The sequence below is a fragment of the Myotis myotis genome, unplaced genomic scaffold, assembly GCF_014108235.1.
Source record: "Myotis myotis isolate mMyoMyo1 unplaced genomic scaffold, mMyoMyo1.p scaffold_m19_p_7, whole genome shotgun sequence".
NCBI classification, from domain to species: Eukaryota; Metazoa; Chordata; class Mammalia; order Chiroptera; family Vespertilionidae; genus Myotis; species Myotis myotis.
Genome location: NW_023416379.1, coordinates 9273232 through 9293969, shown reverse-complemented (window position 1 = coordinate 9293969; position 20738 = coordinate 9273232). Strand labels below are relative to the sequence as shown.

At 44.0% G+C, this 20738-nt stretch overlaps 1 protein-coding gene across 5 annotated transcripts in view; it reads left to right on the top strand.

Moving 5' to 3' along the window:
* The window catches only part of MTHFD1L (methylenetetrahydrofolate dehydrogenase (NADP+ dependent) 1 like), a 159947-nt gene that overhangs the window by 64521 nt on the left and 74688 nt on the right, over positions 1 to 20738 (top strand). For 4 of the 5 annotated variants that reach the window (XM_036316575.1, XM_036316574.1, XM_036316572.1 and 1 more), the window contains one exon: positions 1579 to 1690. In XM_036316575.1, coding sequence (XP_036172468.1) covers positions 1579 to 1690 — 112 coding nt within the window. Of the gene's footprint in view, positions 1 to 1578; positions 1691 to 6150; positions 6186 to 20738 lie in introns of those variants that run through there. The other variant, XM_036316576.1, reaches the window with a different exon arrangement.

The following is a 20738-nucleotide window of genomic DNA, read 5'->3' as shown; positions in this document are numbered from 1 at the left end:
AGCTGTAAATGAGAAGTAAGATGCTGCTGATCTAGTTCTTAGAGTGGCTGTATCAGGAGTGTGAGGTGTTTATGCTGATCCAGCCACACCCTGCCTGTCACCTGTGCCCCTTGGAGACCAGTGCCCGTGCTTCTCAGACAGATGGCCCCATCAGGGTTGCAGCGCGGAAAGGAGTGAGGGCAGCTGCCCACCCAGGGAGGCAGCCTGCGACCTTGTCCTCACGAAACGTCCCAACGCCACTCTCTTACTCAGCGAGCCACGTGCGGGGACTGGCGAGGTCAGGAGGTGACGGAGACTCTGTCTTTTAAACAGCGTTTTCTTCAGAGCACTTGAAAGGTTTATCTGGACAGGAGTGAGAAATCAGACATAGACAGCGGTACACGGGTAGATGGAGACACTGAACCCACGTCTGTATACATGTCTACCAACATGTGTGTTTGGGTTTCATCATCCCGACTTTATGTCCACACACATGTGTATGACCTTCTCAGGACCCTGTTAGTGTCCCTCCTGAGGACTTTGGGAGGGAAAGTACACAGAGAGCTCACAGACTGGCTTTGAGAAACTGCCTTCTTCGTTCTGAGAGACGATTTTTCCCTCACTTCCCCTCTTCCTGCTTCGGTGCGGCTTTCTCAGCTTGGAAGATGGTCAGCCAGCAGCCCATCGCGGTGCGTGGGAACTTTCCGGGGCTGGCAGCCCCCATGCCCGCGCTCCACGCCCTGTGTCCGCACGCCCGTGAGCGGGCAGCCTGTTTTCACAGGTGGAGCTCCGGCTGTGCGTACACAGGCCCCGGTGGCCCCCTGGGCTCTGAATAAAACCCAAGCACTTGACTGCGTGTGGATAAACACGCTCTTCTAGGTGGGGCTACGGTCTGTTCTCATCAACAACGGAAGCTATAGGACAGGCATTAAAAATAAATGCACAGGCAGATTCTCGTTCAAAGAATTAACATGTAATGGTTGCCCGATTTTTAACATGGAAGACAAACAATGAAAGTCTTAAAACAGAATTTTTAAAAATCAGAATAACAAGCTTATAATTGTGAACGTAAAAATGTTATAGTTCCTTATCATTGCAAATATAATATCCTTATGTAGTTGGCCTGCCTTGAATCACATGGATTTTTTTATGCTTGTTTTGGGTTTTTCTTGAACTGATTAATTTCTTAAATAAGCCTCTTAGACCATCAGAGTCTAATCCCATTTTTTTTTTTTTCTTAAGAAAACACAATGTAAAGTAATGTGAAATAATGTGTGGCATTTACTTCACAGTCACTGAGGCAGCTAACACAGTGGCTTATCAAAATTACCGTAGGAAGTAACTGGCCCTCAGCGCCTTTTCTCCTTGGTTCAGCATTAAATGTAGAATTAGCACCGTTCCAGGATTCGTAAGGAACTTGGACCTTTGAAAGACTCGGGGCTTTTTAAGCTTTCTTTGTGAGAATTTGGGCATTAGACTTGTAGTTTCAATGAAAGCAGGATGGCTGAAGTGAGCCTTCTCAGTTCCCAGCAGTCTGGCCACCTCGTGTGACCTTCCATTTGTCTCTGGGGGTTTTCATTTGTTCTTCTGCTTCCACAGGGAACGCCCGTCTTTGTGCACGCTGGCCCCTTTGCGAACATCGCCCATGGCAACTCCTCTGTGCTGGCTGATAAAATTGCCCTGAAACTAGTGGGTAAAGAAGGGTTTGTAGGTAAGTCGTTTCTTTTTAATGTAGTTGCTGCAGGACATTTGAAGTCTAAAAGGTGATGACTGGAGTGGAGTGGAACTCACACGGACTTGAGATGTGCTCTGTAGATCTACCTGCCTTTCAGAGAGGGTCCCAGGACTGGAAAGCCCTGTGGGCGGGGCTGCACTGGTGAACTGATCTCGTGGTTGAACCATGGGTTCTGACGTCAGATGCATGTGGGTTTGAGTGTAAGCTCTGATACTTTCTGGCTCAGAGACCTCAGGCACATTTTAGGGACCTCAGAGCCTCGGTTTTCTCATCTGTAAAATGGTGATCACAATATTGTATCAAGCCTTATAGAGTTATTGTGAAAACTAAAGGAGGCTATTCATTCAGCAGATACGGAGCACCTACCACTTACAAGGCATGCAACTTAGACCTGAGGCCACGGTGCCGAGGACACAAGCTTAGCCCTGCCCTCTTGGGGTGTCCTGTCTGGTGGCGTATATCATCTAGCAGGAGGGGGTGATCATTCCATCTTAGCTACTATTAGCAGTAATAGTACTATTAACAACTTAAAATTAAATTGAATCTGAATGTGTCTTTGGTGGCCTAATGGAGGAAAGAGTTCCCAGCCAATACACTTGGGAGTTTTAACCGGTAGAACTTCACATCTTCGCTGTTGTCAAACTCTCCTTCGTGGTACCTGTTTCTCTTTGGGCTTTTGTTGGATATTCCAGCCAGAAAGAGGGGGCAATGGCCATCGAGATGGCACAGTGAGTGCCAGATCCCACCCATGACATTCAGGCTGTGACAAAACAAAAGACAAAACAGCAAGGCTTCATGGAATGACACCTTAATTTGACATGGAGGGATTACAATGGCAGGTTGCACAGGCCCACGGGTAATTTCCATTCACCACCTGAGTGCCTCCCATCACCGAGTCCAGCAGTTGCTTCTTTCACACCAGTCCTCAGCCTGGTGTCCAACTCAGAAGTGGGTTATTGTACTAGAAAGGATTCCACAGGACAAAAGGGCTTAGCTGTGCACTTTTACACTCAGCCATGAGGAAGGCCAATCAGGGCTGTTGAGACTGCTGCAGGCAATCCTTGTAGGCAGGCAGGAGCAGAGGAGGATGTGTATAGCTCATTCCTCAAAGGTCTGTGCTGGACGGCCCTCGTGCACTTTGCTTCTTCGGTACCGCGTCATAAGGAGAGTGGCTAGACATGCTGTCTCAATGGACTTGCTCGATCGATCACGGCGTAATTGGAGAGCTAATGGACAAGGAGGCCGGGCAGAGGCGGGCACCGCAAGGCTGGTGCTTTTGTGAAGTGGTGTTCTAATGCTTTCGCTCCACCAATAAAAGAACTTCTAGAAGAAAGCACTCTGTCTCATGCTGACAGGGCTCTGCCTCTGTTCCCATCCAATGCCTATTTATGGAATATGTGTTACCCGTGGCAAAGCATCTGTCAAGGTGTGTGCAGAACATAGCAGCTCTCCGCGTGACCTTGGACAAGCCACCCTCTTCCAGCCAAGGTCCCTCACTCTCGGCAGAAGCCCTCTGGGCAGTATCTCTTTTATACATGCCTGCTGCTTCTACAGCTGGTCTCCGGGCACCACAGACCTTTGACCTCTGACCTACCTTCGGTGGGAGTGCAGCTGTGCCGCTCACACGACCCTGACCCTCTGTTGTGCCCGTGGGCTGTAAACTTCCCTTTATCTCCCTCCCCCTCCCCCCCCTCACCCTTCACCACTGAGGCCCTAAGGCAGAGACGCACTGTGCCTCCCAGGTCTCTCCTCTAAAGCCCCCCTCCCCTCACTAGCCCGAGGCCAGAGTGGGGCTGGTGATGGGGACAGTGGCCTTTGAAGACGTCCTTTCCTGGCTTCTGACCTTGTCAACCCCTTTGAAACCTCAAGGTGGCTGTTGGGCTAACGGATGCAAAGTTTATTTTCAAACGATTTCTTTGCCAATAAGCAAGTGGCACCATTTTGAAGCCTAAAATAAAGTGGAACCCAAAGAGCCCGGTTTTACGTCCTTCGGCAGGATTTGAGTGCAGGGGCACGCGTGTATCTGAAGCCTGAGGAGAAACGTCTGTCCTTAGGAAAGTCATTGTTCATAGGCTCAGACCCAAAAGATTGATAATTTGGGTTACATTAAGGAAATAAATTATGTATGATAAAGGATGTTAGGTTAAAAAGCAAGTGACAGGTTGGGAGAAATCATTTACAAAGGCAATAGACACATGAGCAGCATTCAGAATATACAGGGGTGGGCAAACGGAGGTTTACGGTTGTGAATATGTGAAACAGTTTGTTCTCGTGTTATTTATTTGTTAATCATTGTGTTAATGATTAGTATGACAGCTGTAAGCCTCCTTTCCCCCACCCCTGTATAACTCACAAAGGGCTACAGACTGATAAGAAAAAAAAAATACTCCCAGAAAATGGGCAAAAGATTGGAAAAGGTAGTTCACAGAACAAGAGCAATCTGACAGAATTTCCGGGTAAAACTTCAAAAGAGAAAATGATGTAGCCATTTCACTTCTCTGTAATACCCGGAAAATAAATAATTGAAAATATGTTTAGGTCATTGAAATAACTTACCTCAGGACATATTTATTGAGCTGCTGCTGTATGTCAGGTAATACATGGCCGGAGCCAGGAATTGAAGATGATTAAGACACGTTTCCCAGCCCACAGTAATTTACATTGGGGAGGGAGACAGGCCTGCAAGCAGACCTTCAAAATGGCAAGTCCGATGCACTTAGGAGATGAAGGACCACATTGATTAACTAAGAACCTTAGGAGATGGGGTGCGTCTCTTAGATAGAATTTTCCCCACACTCCTGGTTTAATCTAGTGTTCTGTTCCATCCCAACACACATAAGGAATTAGTTTGTCTACTCTACAATAATTACTCCAAGATAATGGCCTCAGTATTCCATTTAGAAACAGAGTAAAGTTTATTTAATTAATTGCAGAAACTTGTCAGACAAGAGCAGAAGGCTCCATGAGAATCTGGGCGAGTGCTGTGGTCACTGATTTCTGTTTCTACTTCTTCCGTCAACAGTCCTCGGGGATCCACTCGCTTCATTTACTGCTGTCAAGGCAAAACATTGCTTTGGCATCAAACCCCAACCATGTGTTATTTTTAAGGAAATAAAGAAAGAAAAGAAAAGAATAACAACATTGAGTTCCTAGGTTTTTAAAACTTATCTCATATTTAAACTATTTGCAGGGATTTCAAGCTTACACATGAACCTTAGTTTTTAAAATTTATTTTCTGTTCCATAAATTTGGTTTTGCTTCCAGTTTTGAAAGAATACCTTGCCCTCCTTCTGGAATGCAGCCTACATTTTTTTTTAAAAAATATATTTTATTGACTTTTCACAGAGAGGAAGGGAGAGGGATAGAGAGAAACATCAATGAGAGAGAAACATCGATCAGCTGCCTCCTGCACATCTCCCCCTGGGGATGTGCCCGCAACCCAGGCACATGCCCCTGACCGGAATCGAACCTCGGACCCTTCAGTCCGCAGGCCGACGCTCTGTCCACTGAGCCAAACCGGTTTTGGCGCAGCCTACATTTTTAAAAAAGTATATTTTTATTGGTTTCAGAGAAGAAAGAAGAGGGGGAGAGAGAGAGAGAGAGAGAAACATCAATGATGAGAGAGAATCATTGATATGCTGCCTCCTGCATGCCCCACAATGGGGATTGAGCCCGCAACCTGGGCATATGCCCTGACTGAAAATCAAACCATGACCTCCTGGTTCATAGGTCAATGTTCAACCACTGAGCCACTCCGGTCAGGCCAGTCTACATTTTTATAGCCAGGGGTTTCTTAACCAATGATCACCAGTCACCCCCTCCCATAATTAAATGCATAATTATATGAGTGTATGTACTTTTTAAAAAAAAACAGAGTTAAGCTCCACAATTCTCATTAGATTCTCAAAAGAAGACATTCATGCCTCAAAAAGATAAAAGGCCAGGGCCTACATCTCAGGCCCTAATGGGCGCGGCATGCTGCTTCACCTTACCCTCTATGGGGATCCATGCGAAGATCGGGTGCCTTTCAGCTTCCCATCCACATTTGACCTTGAGCACTCGCATCCAAAGTGCATGTCAAGAAGTTACCTCCTGGATTGCGTCTTCTTGCTAACTAAACAATCACATGGTCCTAGGCTGGGTTCCCCTGGTGCTGCCCGGGTACATGAGTGTAAACAGATGAGGTGGCAGAAGAGAAAGATTAGGCCCGTCCCCAATCACACACCAGGCTTGGCCCTGAACATTTCAGGATTAGGATTTAGTGATCAGAATGAGTAGCCATAGCAGTTCTCAGGCAAACTGAATAGGCTTGGGAAACACAACCTTGTTAATATCTCCATTATAAAAGCTCCTCTGAGCTTCAAACCTGTGCTAAAGCCATCACAGACTTGCTCACTTAATCCTTAAACAGTTCTGTTGTTCTCCCCGTTTTACAGATGATGCAACCGAAGCCTGAGTCATGGTACCTGTCGTCTGCCATGGCTCAGCCTGAGTGCGGGGATGCGCCACGGCCTCCCCGGTGCAGAGAGAGGATCTGTTGGCTGTTCTGCCTGCAGTAACTTTCCCATCTCTCTCTCTCTAATTCCCAGCCACTCCCATAGAAAATAATTCGTTTCAGATGACCTGTCTACAGCAGATGGTCACATTTAGAAATTGTACCAATAGAATTATATTGTGCCAATATATAGTAACATGTGCCAACAGTCCTGGGATACGTTGAGGTGTTTTTTGGTTTTTTTCTTCTGACTACTTTAAAAGATCCTTTTCCCTGATATATTGCTAATAAAGGTTGTCTTACTGAGTCACAGGCTGACTGCTCTCCCTGCTGCTCCCCCACCCCACCCCCTTTTGCAAACAGCTTTAAATCTTTCCACTTGGACTTCGGGACTCTGTGCTGGTGGTTACACCCTGTCCTCTGTTCCCATTTTTATTGTTAGGCAGTTTTACATATGCCTTTGTTTCGGTAGGAGAGAACCAAACTAAACATTCCTGTAATTTCATCCACCCTTTAAAAAAACCCAGTGTCCAGTGACGGTCCAGCTTTCGAAGCTCTCATTCTCCCAGACTTCACCCTGGTAACGTTACTTGGAAGCACTGATCTCAGCCCACACTCCATCATGGTTATACTCTCCGCTGATCACACCGGTAATATCAAGGGTGAGAAGTGCAGAATTATCGGAGGTCGTGGCTGAAGGTCACATGCTAACGTCCAGGAAACCACTGGGCACCAGTAGTGGCTTGTACCCGCTCTGTTGAGGAAAGCCTAGTAGGAGGGGTTGTCTGTTACTGCCCCGGGGGTTCTGATTTCCCATCTTGCCAGTGCCCAGTCTCATTCTCCCCTCAGTGCCCCTGCTGGCCTGTATTCTGCCTCACCTTTCTCCTCCCTTTTGTAGGAGAATGGAGCCCTCCTTTCTTTCATCAGCTAGTCTTCTGCCTCCCTCACCCCTAACAAAAGGTGAAATATTCTGAGTATACAGTATTCCAGGATGTAGACAAGTTAATATAATAAACACCCAGGTTTCCACCACTCAGCTTTGTTAAAATCGTAACATAAAGTAATTGTTTATTGTTGAAAGTATTACATATGTCCCCCCTTTTCCCCATTGACCCCCTCCAGCCGGCCCCCACACAACCTCCCCAGGCCTCTAGCACCCTATTGTCTGTGTCCATGGGTTATGATATATGCGTACAAGGTCTTTGGTTGATTACCTCCCACCCACGCACCCTCCTCCACCTTCCCTGAGTTTCCTCACGCTGTTCCATGCTTCCATGCCTCTGGATCCACTCCGTTCATCAGTTTATTTTGTTACTTAGATTCCACATATGAATGCGATCATGTGACACTTGTCTTTCTCTGATTGACTTACATCACTTAGCATGGTACTCTCTAGGTTCCTCCATGCTGTCTCAAAGGGTGAAAGAGTTTTCTTTTTTACTGCTGCATAGTATTCCATGGTATAAATGTACCACGGCTTTTTTATTCATTCATCTGCTGATGGGCACTTGGGCTGTTTCCAGATCTTAGCTATTGTAAATTGTGCTGCTATGAACATAGGGGTGCATACATTCTTTCTGATTGGTGCTTCGGGTCTCTTAGGATATATTTCTAAAAGTGGAATCACTGGGTCAAACGGCAGTTCCATATTTAGTTTTTTGAGGAAACTCCATACTGTTTTCCATAATGGCTGCACCAGTTTGCATTCCCACCAGCAATGTGCTAGGCTTCCCTTTTCTCCACATCCTTGCCAACACTTGTCATTTGTTGATTTGTTGATGGTAGCCATTCTGACAGATGTAAGGTGATACCTCATTGTCATTTTAATTTGCATATCTCTGATGATCAGCGACTTTGAGTGATTTTTTCATGTCTCTTGGCCATATGTATGTCCTCTTCAGAGAAGTGACTATTTAGGTCCTTTGCCCATTTTTTAATTGGATTGTTTGTCTTCCTTTTGTTGTATGAGTTGCTTACATATTTTGGATATTAATAACCCTTTATCAGATGTATCATTGCCAAATATATTCTCCCATACAGTGGGCTCTCTTTTCGTTTTGTTGATGGTTTCTTTTGCTGTGCAGAAGCTTTTTATTTTGATTTAGTCCCTTTTGTTTATTTTCTCCTTAGTTTCCTTTGCCTCGGGAGATGTATCTGTAAACATATTGCTATGAGAGATGTCTGAGATTTTGCTGCCTATGGTTTCTTCTAGGATCTTTATGGTTTCATGACTTACATTTAAGTCTTTTATCCATTTTGAGTTTATTCTTGTATATGGTGTAAGTGGGTGGTATAGTTTTTTTTGCATGTATCTGCCCAATTTTCCCAACACTGTTTATTGAAGAGACTCTCTTGACTCCATTGTATGCTCTTGTCTCCTTTGTCAAATATTAATTGAGCATAATGGCTTGGATCAATTTCTGGGTTCTCTGTTCTTTTCCATTGATCTATATGCCTGTTCTTGTGCCAGTACCAGGCTGTTTTGATTATAGTGGCTTTGTATATAACTTGAAATCTGGTATTGTGATTCCTCCAACTTTGTTTCTCTTTCTCAAAATTGCTGCAGCTATTCGGGGTCTTTTTTTTATCCCATATAAATTTTTGGAGTACTTGTTCTAGCTCTGTGAAATATGCCGTTGGTATTTTAATCGGGATTGCATTGAATCTGTAGATTGCCTTGGGTAGTATGGACATTTTAATGATGTTGATTCTACCAATCCATGAACACGGTATATTCTTCCACTTGTTTTTATCTTCTTCTATCTCTTGTTTCAATGTCTTGGAGTTTTCCAAGTACAGGTCTTTTGCCCCCTTGGTTAAGTTTACTCCTAAATATCTTAAATTTTTTGTTGCAATGGTAGATGGGATTGTTTGTTTTGTTTCTCTTTCTGAGAATTCATTATTGATGTATTAAAAAGCCATCGATTTTGGGGTGTTGATTTTGTATCCTGCTACATTGCCAAATTCATTTATTAAATCTAGTAGTTTTGGGTGGAGTCTTTAGGGTTTTCTATGTACAATATCATGTCATCTGCGAATAATGCGAGTTTTACTTCCTCCTTTCCAATTTGGATACTTTTCATTCTTGTCTGATTGCTGTGGCTAGGACTTCCATTACTCTATATATGTATAAGGCTAGTATGCTAAGTGTCCGAGTGTCCGACTGTCTGACCGGTCACTATGACATGCACTGATCACCAGGGGGCAGATGCTCAACACAGGAGCTGCCAAGCTGCAGTGACTTGTCAGCGGCGGTTCTCAGGTGATGCACCCGGAAACCAGAGAGGAGGGAGCCTGATTCCTCGTGGGTCCGCGCGATTCCACCTTCAGCCGTGGGATTCCACCTTCGGCTGGGTGATGCTGTTGCTGGGGCACTGTTGCCCCGAAGCTGGTTTACTGCACACTTGCATTTGCGTTCCATGCCCTGTACAGCAACTTTACAGAGTGCCCTCTCGCACGCGGGACCCCTCGGCGGGGATGTCGGAGAGCCGGTTTCGGCCCTATCCCCGCAGGCCAGGTCGAGGGATTCCACCTGCTGGAGGGGCCCCGCTCACTCTGCAGATGCCGGGGAGGGACTGTGGGAGGTTGGCTCCAGGGCATGTCCAGCCCATCTGGCCCAGTCCCACCCCACCGGCCACCTTCTAATTAATTTCCTTTCAATGTGCATGAATCTGTGCACCGGGTCACTAATGGTGAATAAGATTGGTGAAAGCGGGCACCGGGTCACTAATGGTGAATAAGATTGGTGAAAGCGGGCATCCCTGTCTTGTTCCTGTTCTTAGGCGAAATGCTTTTAGCTTTTTGTGCTTTAGTTTTTTATAGAACATTAGAGACAGAGTTGAGGTCCCCGTGAACTCCTCCCTGATCTTTTTCCCTTTTGTGCGTCTCTAGTCACCAGCATCCTGATTTGGGGGAAAGGCGTATCACTTCCGAGCATTCTTTTAGACTTTTATCACATACATATGCCTCCTCAAAAGACCTGCAGCCCTCTGACCACAACACCAGCGTCTTGGCAATTTTCACAGCACCCCAGGCCCAAAGAAATACCTAAGATGTCCCTTTATTACGGGATTATGTCCAAACCACTTAATGGGTATCTATGTCCCAAAACCTTAGTAGCTGTCTGAACAAAGGATGCATATAAACTGAAAGAAAATAAATTTCATTCTTAAATAGCCACCATGACTTATTAATGAGATGTGTATCCTTTTGGGTACTGTACAACTTCTCAGTCCTGGGATCGGCCACCACTTGAACCTCGTTTCCTATTCCACGATGGCTTGGCACAGTTCTCGCTTCATCCTGCCGCAGCCACCAGAAACGTAGCTTCACAAATACGTGATGTCACCGAAGGGCATGCAGAGCGGTGATGCTGAAACAGTGAACCGCCTCACACGAGTGGGACTCGCATTGTCACCAGATGTCAAGTGGTGCCGAGTTTCCCCCCAAAATTTAACACGTCCCATGGCTCCTTTGAGCTCAGAGCGCCCCGGGGCGCCTCTGCACATAAATTTGGGAACCACAGATATGCGGCATGTTTTTGTAATACTTTTAATACGTTTGAACATTTTATATGTTAATAAATGTGACTCTCGGCATTGTGCCGTAGCAGGGTCAGCAAACTTCTGCTGTCAAGGGCAAGCTAGTAAATTTCTTCGGCTCTGTGAGCCATAGTGTCTCTGTGCAGAAATTCCACTGCAAAGGCATAGATAAAGCATAGATCAAGCCTGCAGGAATGAGAGAGGCCGAGTTCCAGAAATTTTATTTATGGGCTCTGACATTTGAATTTCATATAGTGTTCACATGTGATGAAATGTTCTTCTGATTTGTTTTTAAACATTAAAAAAAATGTTTTTTTGAAAGTTTAAATCCGCAGGCCATCATTTGCCAACCCCTGCTCTGGACCTTTGTATTTTGGTTCAGTGTTACATTTTTGCATGTATCCAAGTAGCTGTGATCAGAGAAACCTCATTTTTACCTGCCCTGTCGGCTTCCTTGGCATGTATGTAGCATGCGTGTTAGTGCATTCTTCATCGAAGGGCATTTGGATTCCTTCCAGAACTCTGGTCTTATAGGGAACATTCTTATTTTTGTCTCTGAGAATATGTGCAAAACGTTTTCTAGGGTCTATATTGAGGAGTAAAATTTGGGGAGTCATAAGTATGCTCCGAATCAACTTAATAGATAAAGCCAAATTGTTCTTCAAGATACCAGTTTCTGTTACCACCAGTTAGAATGAGATTTCTCATTTCTCCCCATTCTTTCCCCCATTTGTATTAGATTTTCAAAGTCTTGCCAATCTGATTGTAGTGAAATGGTATTTCATTATAGTTGTAAGTGTAAGTATAGGTTTAGACATTTCAGGGCATTTATGAATTTCCTGGTTTGGGGGGGGGTGTCATTTATCTTTTTTCTTAACGAATTTATCTCCATTTTGTAATATATTCTGAATAGGAATACTTTGTCACTATGTGTTAAAAATATCTTCTTCCATGTGTGGTTTATCTTTCAAATGTGTTCATCATAGCTTTTCTCTTTCCAACCTTTTTTTTTTTTTTTTTTTTTTTTTATGGTTTCTGCTTTTGGAGTCATAAAATGTTGGCTCTTATATTTAGGTCTTTAATCATCTCAGAACTTAACGTTTGGTTTTGGTGACTCTTTTCCTTAATTCACACATTTTGTGAAATTTTTCTTCCCTAGTGATTCTTCCAGAGGTGGTTGTCAGCCCCAGCCATAAAAGGGGGGCCAAGAAGCCTCGGGGAATCTAAATCACTCAGGAACTCTGCTCCCCTCCTCCTGTGCCCCAGAGAGTTCAAGGCCAGTGCAGGTGGTGGTCAGCTGTTTACTGCTGGGACCTGCCTCTGGGATTGCTTTTAAAGCCATTCACCTTGGCAGTGTCAGGGACGCCCTCTGTTCTGCCTCCCTAAGAAAGAGGAGCTTACAGGATTGTTTCTCCAGCTCCGCTTATCAGCTATAGAGATCAGGGCCCTTCTTCTAGAAGGGGTTCCACATGTTGCCTCTCCCTCCCTGACTCTTCATCTGTTATGCTCAGCATCACCCAGCAGTGGTGCCTGGTCTTTCTGGAGAAGTGAATACCTCTACTCTTCCTGCCCAGTTCTGAACATCTGCCAGAAGAGGTCCCTTGGCATTTTGCAAAGAATGGGTTGACCCTAGCTAGTTTTGCTCGGTGGTTAGAGCGTTAGCCTGTGGACTGGTCAGGGCACATGCCTGGGTTATGGGCTTGATCCCCAGTAGGCGGCGTGCAGGAGGCAACCAATCGATGATTCGCTCTCTCATCATTGATGTTTCTATCTCTGCCTCTCCCTTCCTCTCTGAAATCAATAAAACTGTATTTTAGAAATAATAATAATAAATAAAATGCTTTGCAGTTATCAGAAAGGAAGCAGGATACACTGGAACCCAGCAAATTCACAGGTACATATCTCCAGGGTATTTATCTCTCTACCTGAGCCTTGCTCTACCCTGGAACACAAAAGCGTGGAAGAAATTTAAACATGACAATTGTTGAGAAACAATGCAGAGAATCTTTGCATTAAACAGTAAAATAAAAAACATGTGGTCTTACATACAACTGGCATATTCCACATCTCAGATGTACTCTTGGTGCCAAAAGGGTTGCTACCCAAACGTTAGGGAATTTGGCTCCTTATTTGGGAAATCCCATCTCTGCCAAAGGGAGAAAGACAGGAGGCAAATCTTTTTGTGATTTTTTTTTTAAAAAGTCATTTATTTAGTATGTGCCACTTTTAGCCAAAAATACAGAGTCCATATAATAGGTCCATTTAATGGAGCATCTGATTATACTTTAAATTTATTTGCTTTCATGAAAGTGTTAGTAAATAACGCAGAACTTAATTGGGCAGCTTTTGTAAATGGATTTGCTTTGGTTGAATTTACAACCTGTCTTAAGTCAGAGAATATCATCAGGAGCCCAAGTCAAGAACTTTCATTAAAAAAAAAAAAACCAGTAAAGTAATTTGCATTATAATGTAACCCTTAAATTCCAACGAGTTCTCTTAAGGCAGTGGTTCTCAAACTTCCTAATGCGACAACCCTTTAATACAGTTCCTCATGTTGTGGTGACCACCAACCATAAAATTATTTTCATTGCTACTTCATAACTGTAATTTTGCTATTGTTATGAATCATAATGTAAATATCTGATATGCAGGATGTATTTTCATTGTTACAAATTGAACATAATTAAAGCATAGTGATTAATCATAAAAACAATATGTAATTATATATGTGGTTTCCGATGGTCTTAGGCGACCCCTGTGAAAGGGTCGTTCGACTCCCAAAGGCGTCGCGACCCACCGGTTGAGAACCACTGTCTTAAGGGATCCTGAGACCTAAAGCTGACCTGTCTGTGATGTCTTCTGATATATTTTCTGTACATTGTGCAGAAAAACAAAAAGAAACAGCTTTTAATGTAAAAGTCTTTATTTTCTCACTGATGAAATACCAGGAAAAGCGTTTAGAATTTATAAAAATGATGTGGTATTGTGTCTTCTCTAACTTGCCCTTTTTGTTTAATATTAGGTTTCTAATATTCATCCCAGGAGTTGCATCTCGCAGCTGTGATGAGACCACCATATATTTACCCATTCTCATGTCCACAGATATTTAGTAGGTTGTTTCCAGTTGCTGTGTGATAAACAATACATGCTCTAAAGAGTGACCATTCTCTTACCTTCTGGTGTGCTTGTGCCAGAGTTCAAAAATTTCAAATATGTTGGTAACTCCCTACATACACATAACGTAAAAACGGTTTCAAAAGGGGGAGAAGCATTTGCCTCTATTCTCCTTAGGGGCGTCTGTGAGCCCCGAGTCAGTGTCTCCGCTCCCCTCTGGTGCTCACCGGTGGCCAGGCTCACTTTTCTGCACTTGTGTCCATGGAGCAGATGGAGAATGGCAGGGAACAAGATGCTAAATGCAAATAACAACAATAACAACAACAACAACAACAACTTCCCCTCGGTAAAGCTGTCCTTTCATCCTTATAGAAAAGTCAGAAAATCTTCAAAAGTAAAGAAAAAATGTCAGATCATTTCTAACGTCTCCATACAAAGATCATTCAGTCTTTGTTCGGACGCTTCCATACGTACGCGTGGCTCTCTTTTTATAGGACAGTTATAATCCTGTTGAGATGAGTTACTCAGCTTGATCTCGGGCACTTTGGTATAGAAAACAATGCACTGGCTGAACCTCAGTTGTTTGCAGACTCAGTCTTAAAACATCCTCTGCCCTCCACCACCCCTCACCCACCAAGGTCCCCTTGTGATCTTCACTGTAGCTTCTAGAGGGTTCCACCGTCTTCATCTGTATCCCTGTCGACAACACTTCCTGCTGACCTGCTTCAATCTGTTGTGTGGATGGATGTTCTCTTCAGTGCTCTGATGGTCAGTTCTTTTTCATTGGACAGGGCTTCTTCCCTCCCTTCCTTAAAGCACTTTCCCCACCTCAGCCTGTCCTCAACCTCATCCCAGCACTGCTTCCTGCACAGCCTCTTTGGCTGGAGGGCCTTCTTCTCTAAATCCTGGACTGCCCCAGGGCTCACCCTCGGACCCTTTCTCTTACCTCTGCTCCACAACGCGCCTGGCCATCTCTGCACTCTCTGCCTCTAGCCACGACCTTTCCTTGACCGCAGGGCTCAGATGTCCAGATGTCTCCCTGGACTTAAAAAATCCCTAGCCCATAATTTTGATCCCCTTTTGCTACCCAGCCTGCTTTCCCACCTCTCACAGAGACCAGCTACACCCTCTCCACTGGGAGCTGACAACCCATCCTCTCCGCAGCCCTCCTCTCTGTAAAGCTAGGGAATATGGCATGACTAACACCTAAGGCAACTTGACAGAAACGATGCATAGACACCACACAGGGCATTTCCTGGCATGGACCAGTCTTTGCTAGTAGTGACAGGCCTTGGCTTTCTGTGAGGACCTGCTGGCTGCTTTATATGTGCGTGTACGTGTGCGTGCATGCGTGTGTGTGTGTGTGTGTGTGTGTGTGTGTGTGTGGTAATGACCCTGGGACAGGGTCGCCCCATTTTATAGGTGAGGAGCGCAAGCATCAGTGTGAGTCAGTAGTTGCCCAGAGGCAAACAACTAGTGTAGCAGTGAGCAGGAATTTGAACCTAAGCCCCTGACCCCAGGGCCTTGGCTCCTTGGCCACTTTCTAAATGTTTGCTTTCATTCCATATCATCATTCCTTAGCCCTCCCTGCTAGAGCTAGTAACGGGCACTAAATAACTGCCACTACACAGCAGCTTACTGAATGACTCATCTACTGGTAAACGTGTGAATTCCCACTGGGCTTTTTATGGTGAATTTAGGCATATTTGCCCAATGGTTTGTTGAATCTATAGTTAAATTAATTTATTAAAAGAGTAATTAAATGAAAAGAGCAAAACATTTTGAAAAAAGTTATGAAAGGTATTTTGAACTTTGGGAATGTCTAACCTGACCTTGATTGTTTGCATTTACAAAATGTAAACTTATTTTCAATGAAGTATCTAGCCCATCTCTACTTAAGATTTATATATATTATTCTAGATAATAATGTGCTCATCATGTAGTTCTGGTTACCATCATAAAATGTGGAGTTAAAATAGAACCCTTGTCAAAACATTGTCTTGCAGAGATGAGTGCTGTGAGAGTTAACATAAAACGATTTTAAAATGGGATCCAGAGGTTAAACTGGAGTCTTAACATTCATAAACTGCATAGCTTTCTGAAAAGTTTCTTTGAAAATACCCATTGCACAATGACTTTTAAATTTACATTGTATGACTGCCATCTTACCCCAGCGCAGCCAGAACTGTCAGCCTGAAAAGGGTCGAATGACCCTCACCAAACATAAACCATAGTTTAGAAAGTTGCAATGCGATGAGGTTGTCCTTAAGCTTTTAGCAATGTTTTCCTAATTACAAAATTACAATACTGTATTGCTGTTCTCAGACAAGGAAAACATGGTAGAATTTTGAGCGAGGACTGTTGGGAAGCTGGTTGTTGCTAAGGAATGGAGGATCCTTTTGTGGACCTTTTACATCTTCTCAGGGCCAGGGAAGAACACTGATTATTAGTGCTCTCTAAAAGTCTCAGGCCGGAGTGGCTCAGTTGATTAGAGTGTCCTATATACTGAAAGGTCGTGGGTTCAATCCCCAGGCAGGGGATGTGTGGGAGAAAACCAATCAATGTTTGACTCTCACATCAATGTTTCTCTCTCTCTCCCTCTCCCTTCCTCTTTCTCTCAAATCTAAAAGCATGTCCTTGGGTGAGGATTTAAAAAATGAATAAAAGTTTTGGTTGGCTAGTTGGATACAGTGCAAATATGTAAAACTCAATAGTTTTATATCAGCGTCAACCATAAATGTTGTTTTGACCATTAATGCTTTGATACAAATAATAACAAGAAAAAATTACCTATGATTTAAAAGTACTTGGGTATCCAGTTCAAAATGAAGCAGAGTAAAGTAACTTTCAGGATGAAAGGTTTATCTCAATGGGATGATAAAGAAATACCTCTCGCAGTAGAAGAATCTATAATAATAAAAGCACAATATGCTAATTAGACTGGACATCCTTCCAGATGAAGCCAGGGCTGCGAGGGAAGCCTGGGTCCCAGGTGCCTACAGGCAGCCGGAGGGAAGCCGGTGCCGGCAACCAGGGGAAGGAAGGCCTACTCTTGCACGAATTTCATGCATTGGGCCTCTAGTTTAAATAGAATTGTGAAACAGAAACTGACAATCAGCCTCACACTAACTGGCAAAGCCCTTAAAGGCACAGTAATGTATTCAGGAACACAAGAATGCTTACAATCACCACTATATCCGTCATTATTCTGGAAGTCCAGGCCAATGTTGTAAAACAAGAACAATTACAGAATATAAATATTGGAAGGGAAGAGACAGATTTTTCATTTTTATGTGTAGTGATTGTATAACTAGAAAACGCAAGACATTTTAAGTAATAAAAGTTTTGGTTGGCCAGTTGGATACAATGTAAATATGTAAAAATCAATAGTTTTATATCAGCAATAAAGTCTGATGCTGTCATATGGAAAATATCCTATTTTTATGTGTCCCCAAGACTATAAATACCTAGGAATAAATGTAACAACAAATGAGCATATAGAAAGAAAGCTATATAAGTTTATTGGAAGACACAAAGCAAGACCAAATCAGTGGTGAAACACATACCATGTCTTTGGATGGGAATAATCAGTGTTAAACAATCATTATTCCTCTGTCTAACATGTAAATAACTATAAAATTACTATACCGGACCATGCCATACTATACTATGCTGTGCTACTCAGTACTATACTGTTATATAGTTGCCATAGAAGGTATGGAGGGAGATAAGTTTCCTGGTTAAGTTAATAATATTTGCCTAGATTATAGAAGAATAAATTTATGAGGATAAACAAGGGAAAATTTTTTAAAATAAATAATAATAGATAATTTATCTAACTCTAGATATCAAAATAAGATCATACTGCCATAGTAGTAAAGAGGAACACACACAAAAACTGATGCCAGAAGAACACCCCAGCCCGGCTGGTGTAGCTCAGTAGTTGAGCGTCGACTCATGCACCAAGAGGTCGCAAGTTCTATTCCCAGGCAGAGCATATGCCTGAGTTGCTGGCTCATTCCGCAATAGGGGGCATGCAGGAAGCAGTCAATCAATGTTGTTTCTCTCTGATTTATGTTTCTATCACTCTCCCTCTCCCTTCCTCTCTCTCTAAAAATCAATAAAAACATATTAAGAACAAAAAACACCCTAGATGTGTAGCCTTAAATAGACTATTTTATTATATATAGAAATTAATAATTTGATACAGATGACATTTCAGATCAGTGGCAATGGACTAACGATTAATTGATGTTCAGACATTTGGCTATTAATTTTAAAACAAACTTAAGAGTCATGTATCACAATATATTCAGAATAGAGAGAGATTAAATTTTTAATGTGAAATTAAAACTTGGAGCTTCAAGAAAAAAGTAAAAAAAAAAGTTTAGTATTACTTTATAACAGGTTTATGTGGTATAAGGATAGGTGTTCATGAACTATAAAGTAAAAGAAATCAAGTTGCAAAACAAGGTTTATAATACATTTCTCATTTTAAAAATATGTAGTAAATATCTACTAGGCTCCATGAAAAAGCATGAAAGAAGTATATCAAATGATTACTTACATTTATCTGTGGGAAATCGTGACGTTCTACTTTACTTATTTATTTGGTATTCTATAAATTTTCAGTTAGTGTGTGTTACTTTTGTTTAAAAAAAAAAAAGGAAAAATTGATGTGAACAGTCTGAACTAGTGTGACACGCAGCGCAGACCGAGCACACGAGTGTGGATGGAACCGTGTTGGTGGGTTCGGGAGACGGTTTTACTGGAATGGGAGACGTGGGGAGATGGGTTTCATGGTTCCGTGAGGTCATTTTGAAGGGAAATAAATGATAACCTGAGATGTTAGGCTTTCAATTGCTGGTGGAGATAAATTGACAGCTTTTAAAGAATGGTTCCAGGAAGGCTCTCTTGAGATGTCGTTTGAGGCCAGCCTTGAAGAACACTGAAGCTGCAGCCGGTGAGGCAGGGCCGAGGTGGGAGAGAGGTCGTCAGCACGGGTCTGGCAGAGAAGACAGATGGGAGTTACTCTCCACGCCCTTCAGGGTCATGGTGGGGAGTCAGTATGGTTTCTAATTTGTGAGGCCGTCTAGAATGATTATGTAAAGAGTTGTTACCAGGACTCCACTTATAAATGGTATTTCTTCCCGGCCCCCCGCCCCCCCCCCCCCGCCATCAGATGGGTCCTTCCCTGAAGAGAGTGAGTGAGGGGGAGGAGAGGAGTGGGACCCCCTCCCCAGGATAGGGATCCATCAGCAGTTAGAGATGCGGCCGCTGCACCCCCTCTGGGCATGTCCAGCGGCGAGATCTCACTGGCGAGTGGAAATGCAGGTTGTTGAATTCTGAGTACAGTCTAACACATTTCAAACACACGAAGCAACACTCTACTTCATTTATGTCTTTTACACATGTGGAAGCGTGACCCAGGTCAGCACCAGGTTAATCCGAGCTGCTGGCTGTGGGAAGGCGGGAGGAAGCTGGGCTGGGGCCGTGCCTGGGAGACTGTGGCTCTGCGCTCTTTTACTTCTTTGGTGGCAAAAAGCTAGTTATGCATGGGGGTGGGGTGGCAGGGAGAAGGGATTTAGGGTCTGTAATTTAGGAGATGGCGGAGGCAGAGCCATCGATGGGCAGTGGTCATTGGTATATGGTCAGGTCTTCACTTGGTGTAGGGCTAAGTCTGGATGTCAATAGCTCCGTTTGGTGGGTCAGGGGCATTCGGTTCCTTCCTAGCAGGAGTGATGGTTTGCATATAGCTACCCACACCCTCGCATTTCCCTTGGGATGAGCGGTGGGGATGTGGACAGCAGCTGGCCTGGGTGATCAGGCCGACGGAGCCAGGACGAGGCTTGCTCTCTGCAAGCCGAGTTGAGAGAAATGAGCGAGGCCGTGAGATTTCTCGGGGTGCCCCTGGGAGCCGGCTTTCAGGGAATGTGAGGATGGCTTCTTCACCCTCTGAGTGCTCCTGTGCCACACTGAGATGTTCAGTTACGTTCTAAAACGTGAGTTTTGTTTTGAATGTTCAAGCGTTGAGCACACAAACCTCCCGAATTTCAAACCCCAGGGATCTGAGTCCCTTGTTTTGATTCCCAGCCCCTTCTTTGTTTACCACACATTCACGAAGGAGGTAGAGGTTAGAGTGCGGACAGATCTGGAGCCCGGTGAGCAGGACAACTGCAGCCCTGCGCATGCGTCCTGTGCTGCTGCAATCTGGCACACGTGCTGGTCCTGCCGTCTTGATTCAGTTCTGTCTGGAGCTTGTGGTCAGACACTCAGTTCCCTTCCTGGCGCAGCTTTGTGGCACCAATTAGCGTTATGGCCACATCTCAGCCTTCAAAAGTGCAGCGTCTTCCTCAGCCAAACTGAGCAAGCCTCACATCTTTTCTAAATAAAAACGTAACCTTGCCTCCAGCCTCAGAGTGACTGTTGTGCAGAGAAGGAAAGCACTGGGTCATGTTCAGATAATGAAAGGATAGAAATGGAAAATGCTGTCATGTTTCTAAGTCGGCTCTAGTTTTACCAATGAGTCAGTGAGGATGATGTTCACTGACAAGTCAGAGCATCGGTGAAAAAAAGGTGACCCAAAACAAATAGAAGTTTATTTCTCTGTCACATCAAAGAAACCCACAGTAGGCAGCCTGGGCTGGGACGGCACCGCCTCGATTATCAGGAGCTCTATGCTGCCTAGTCGTCCAGGATGGTTGCACAAGCCCCAGCCATCACATGTGAATCCCAGCCAGCAGAAAGGGGGAAGAAATATATTCTCCCTTTTCAGGAGCCTTCCTTGAACTCCCATACAAAACTTCTGCTTATATCTTATTAATAACACTAGGGGCCCAGTGCATGAATTCGTGCACCTTTAAAGGAACTGTGG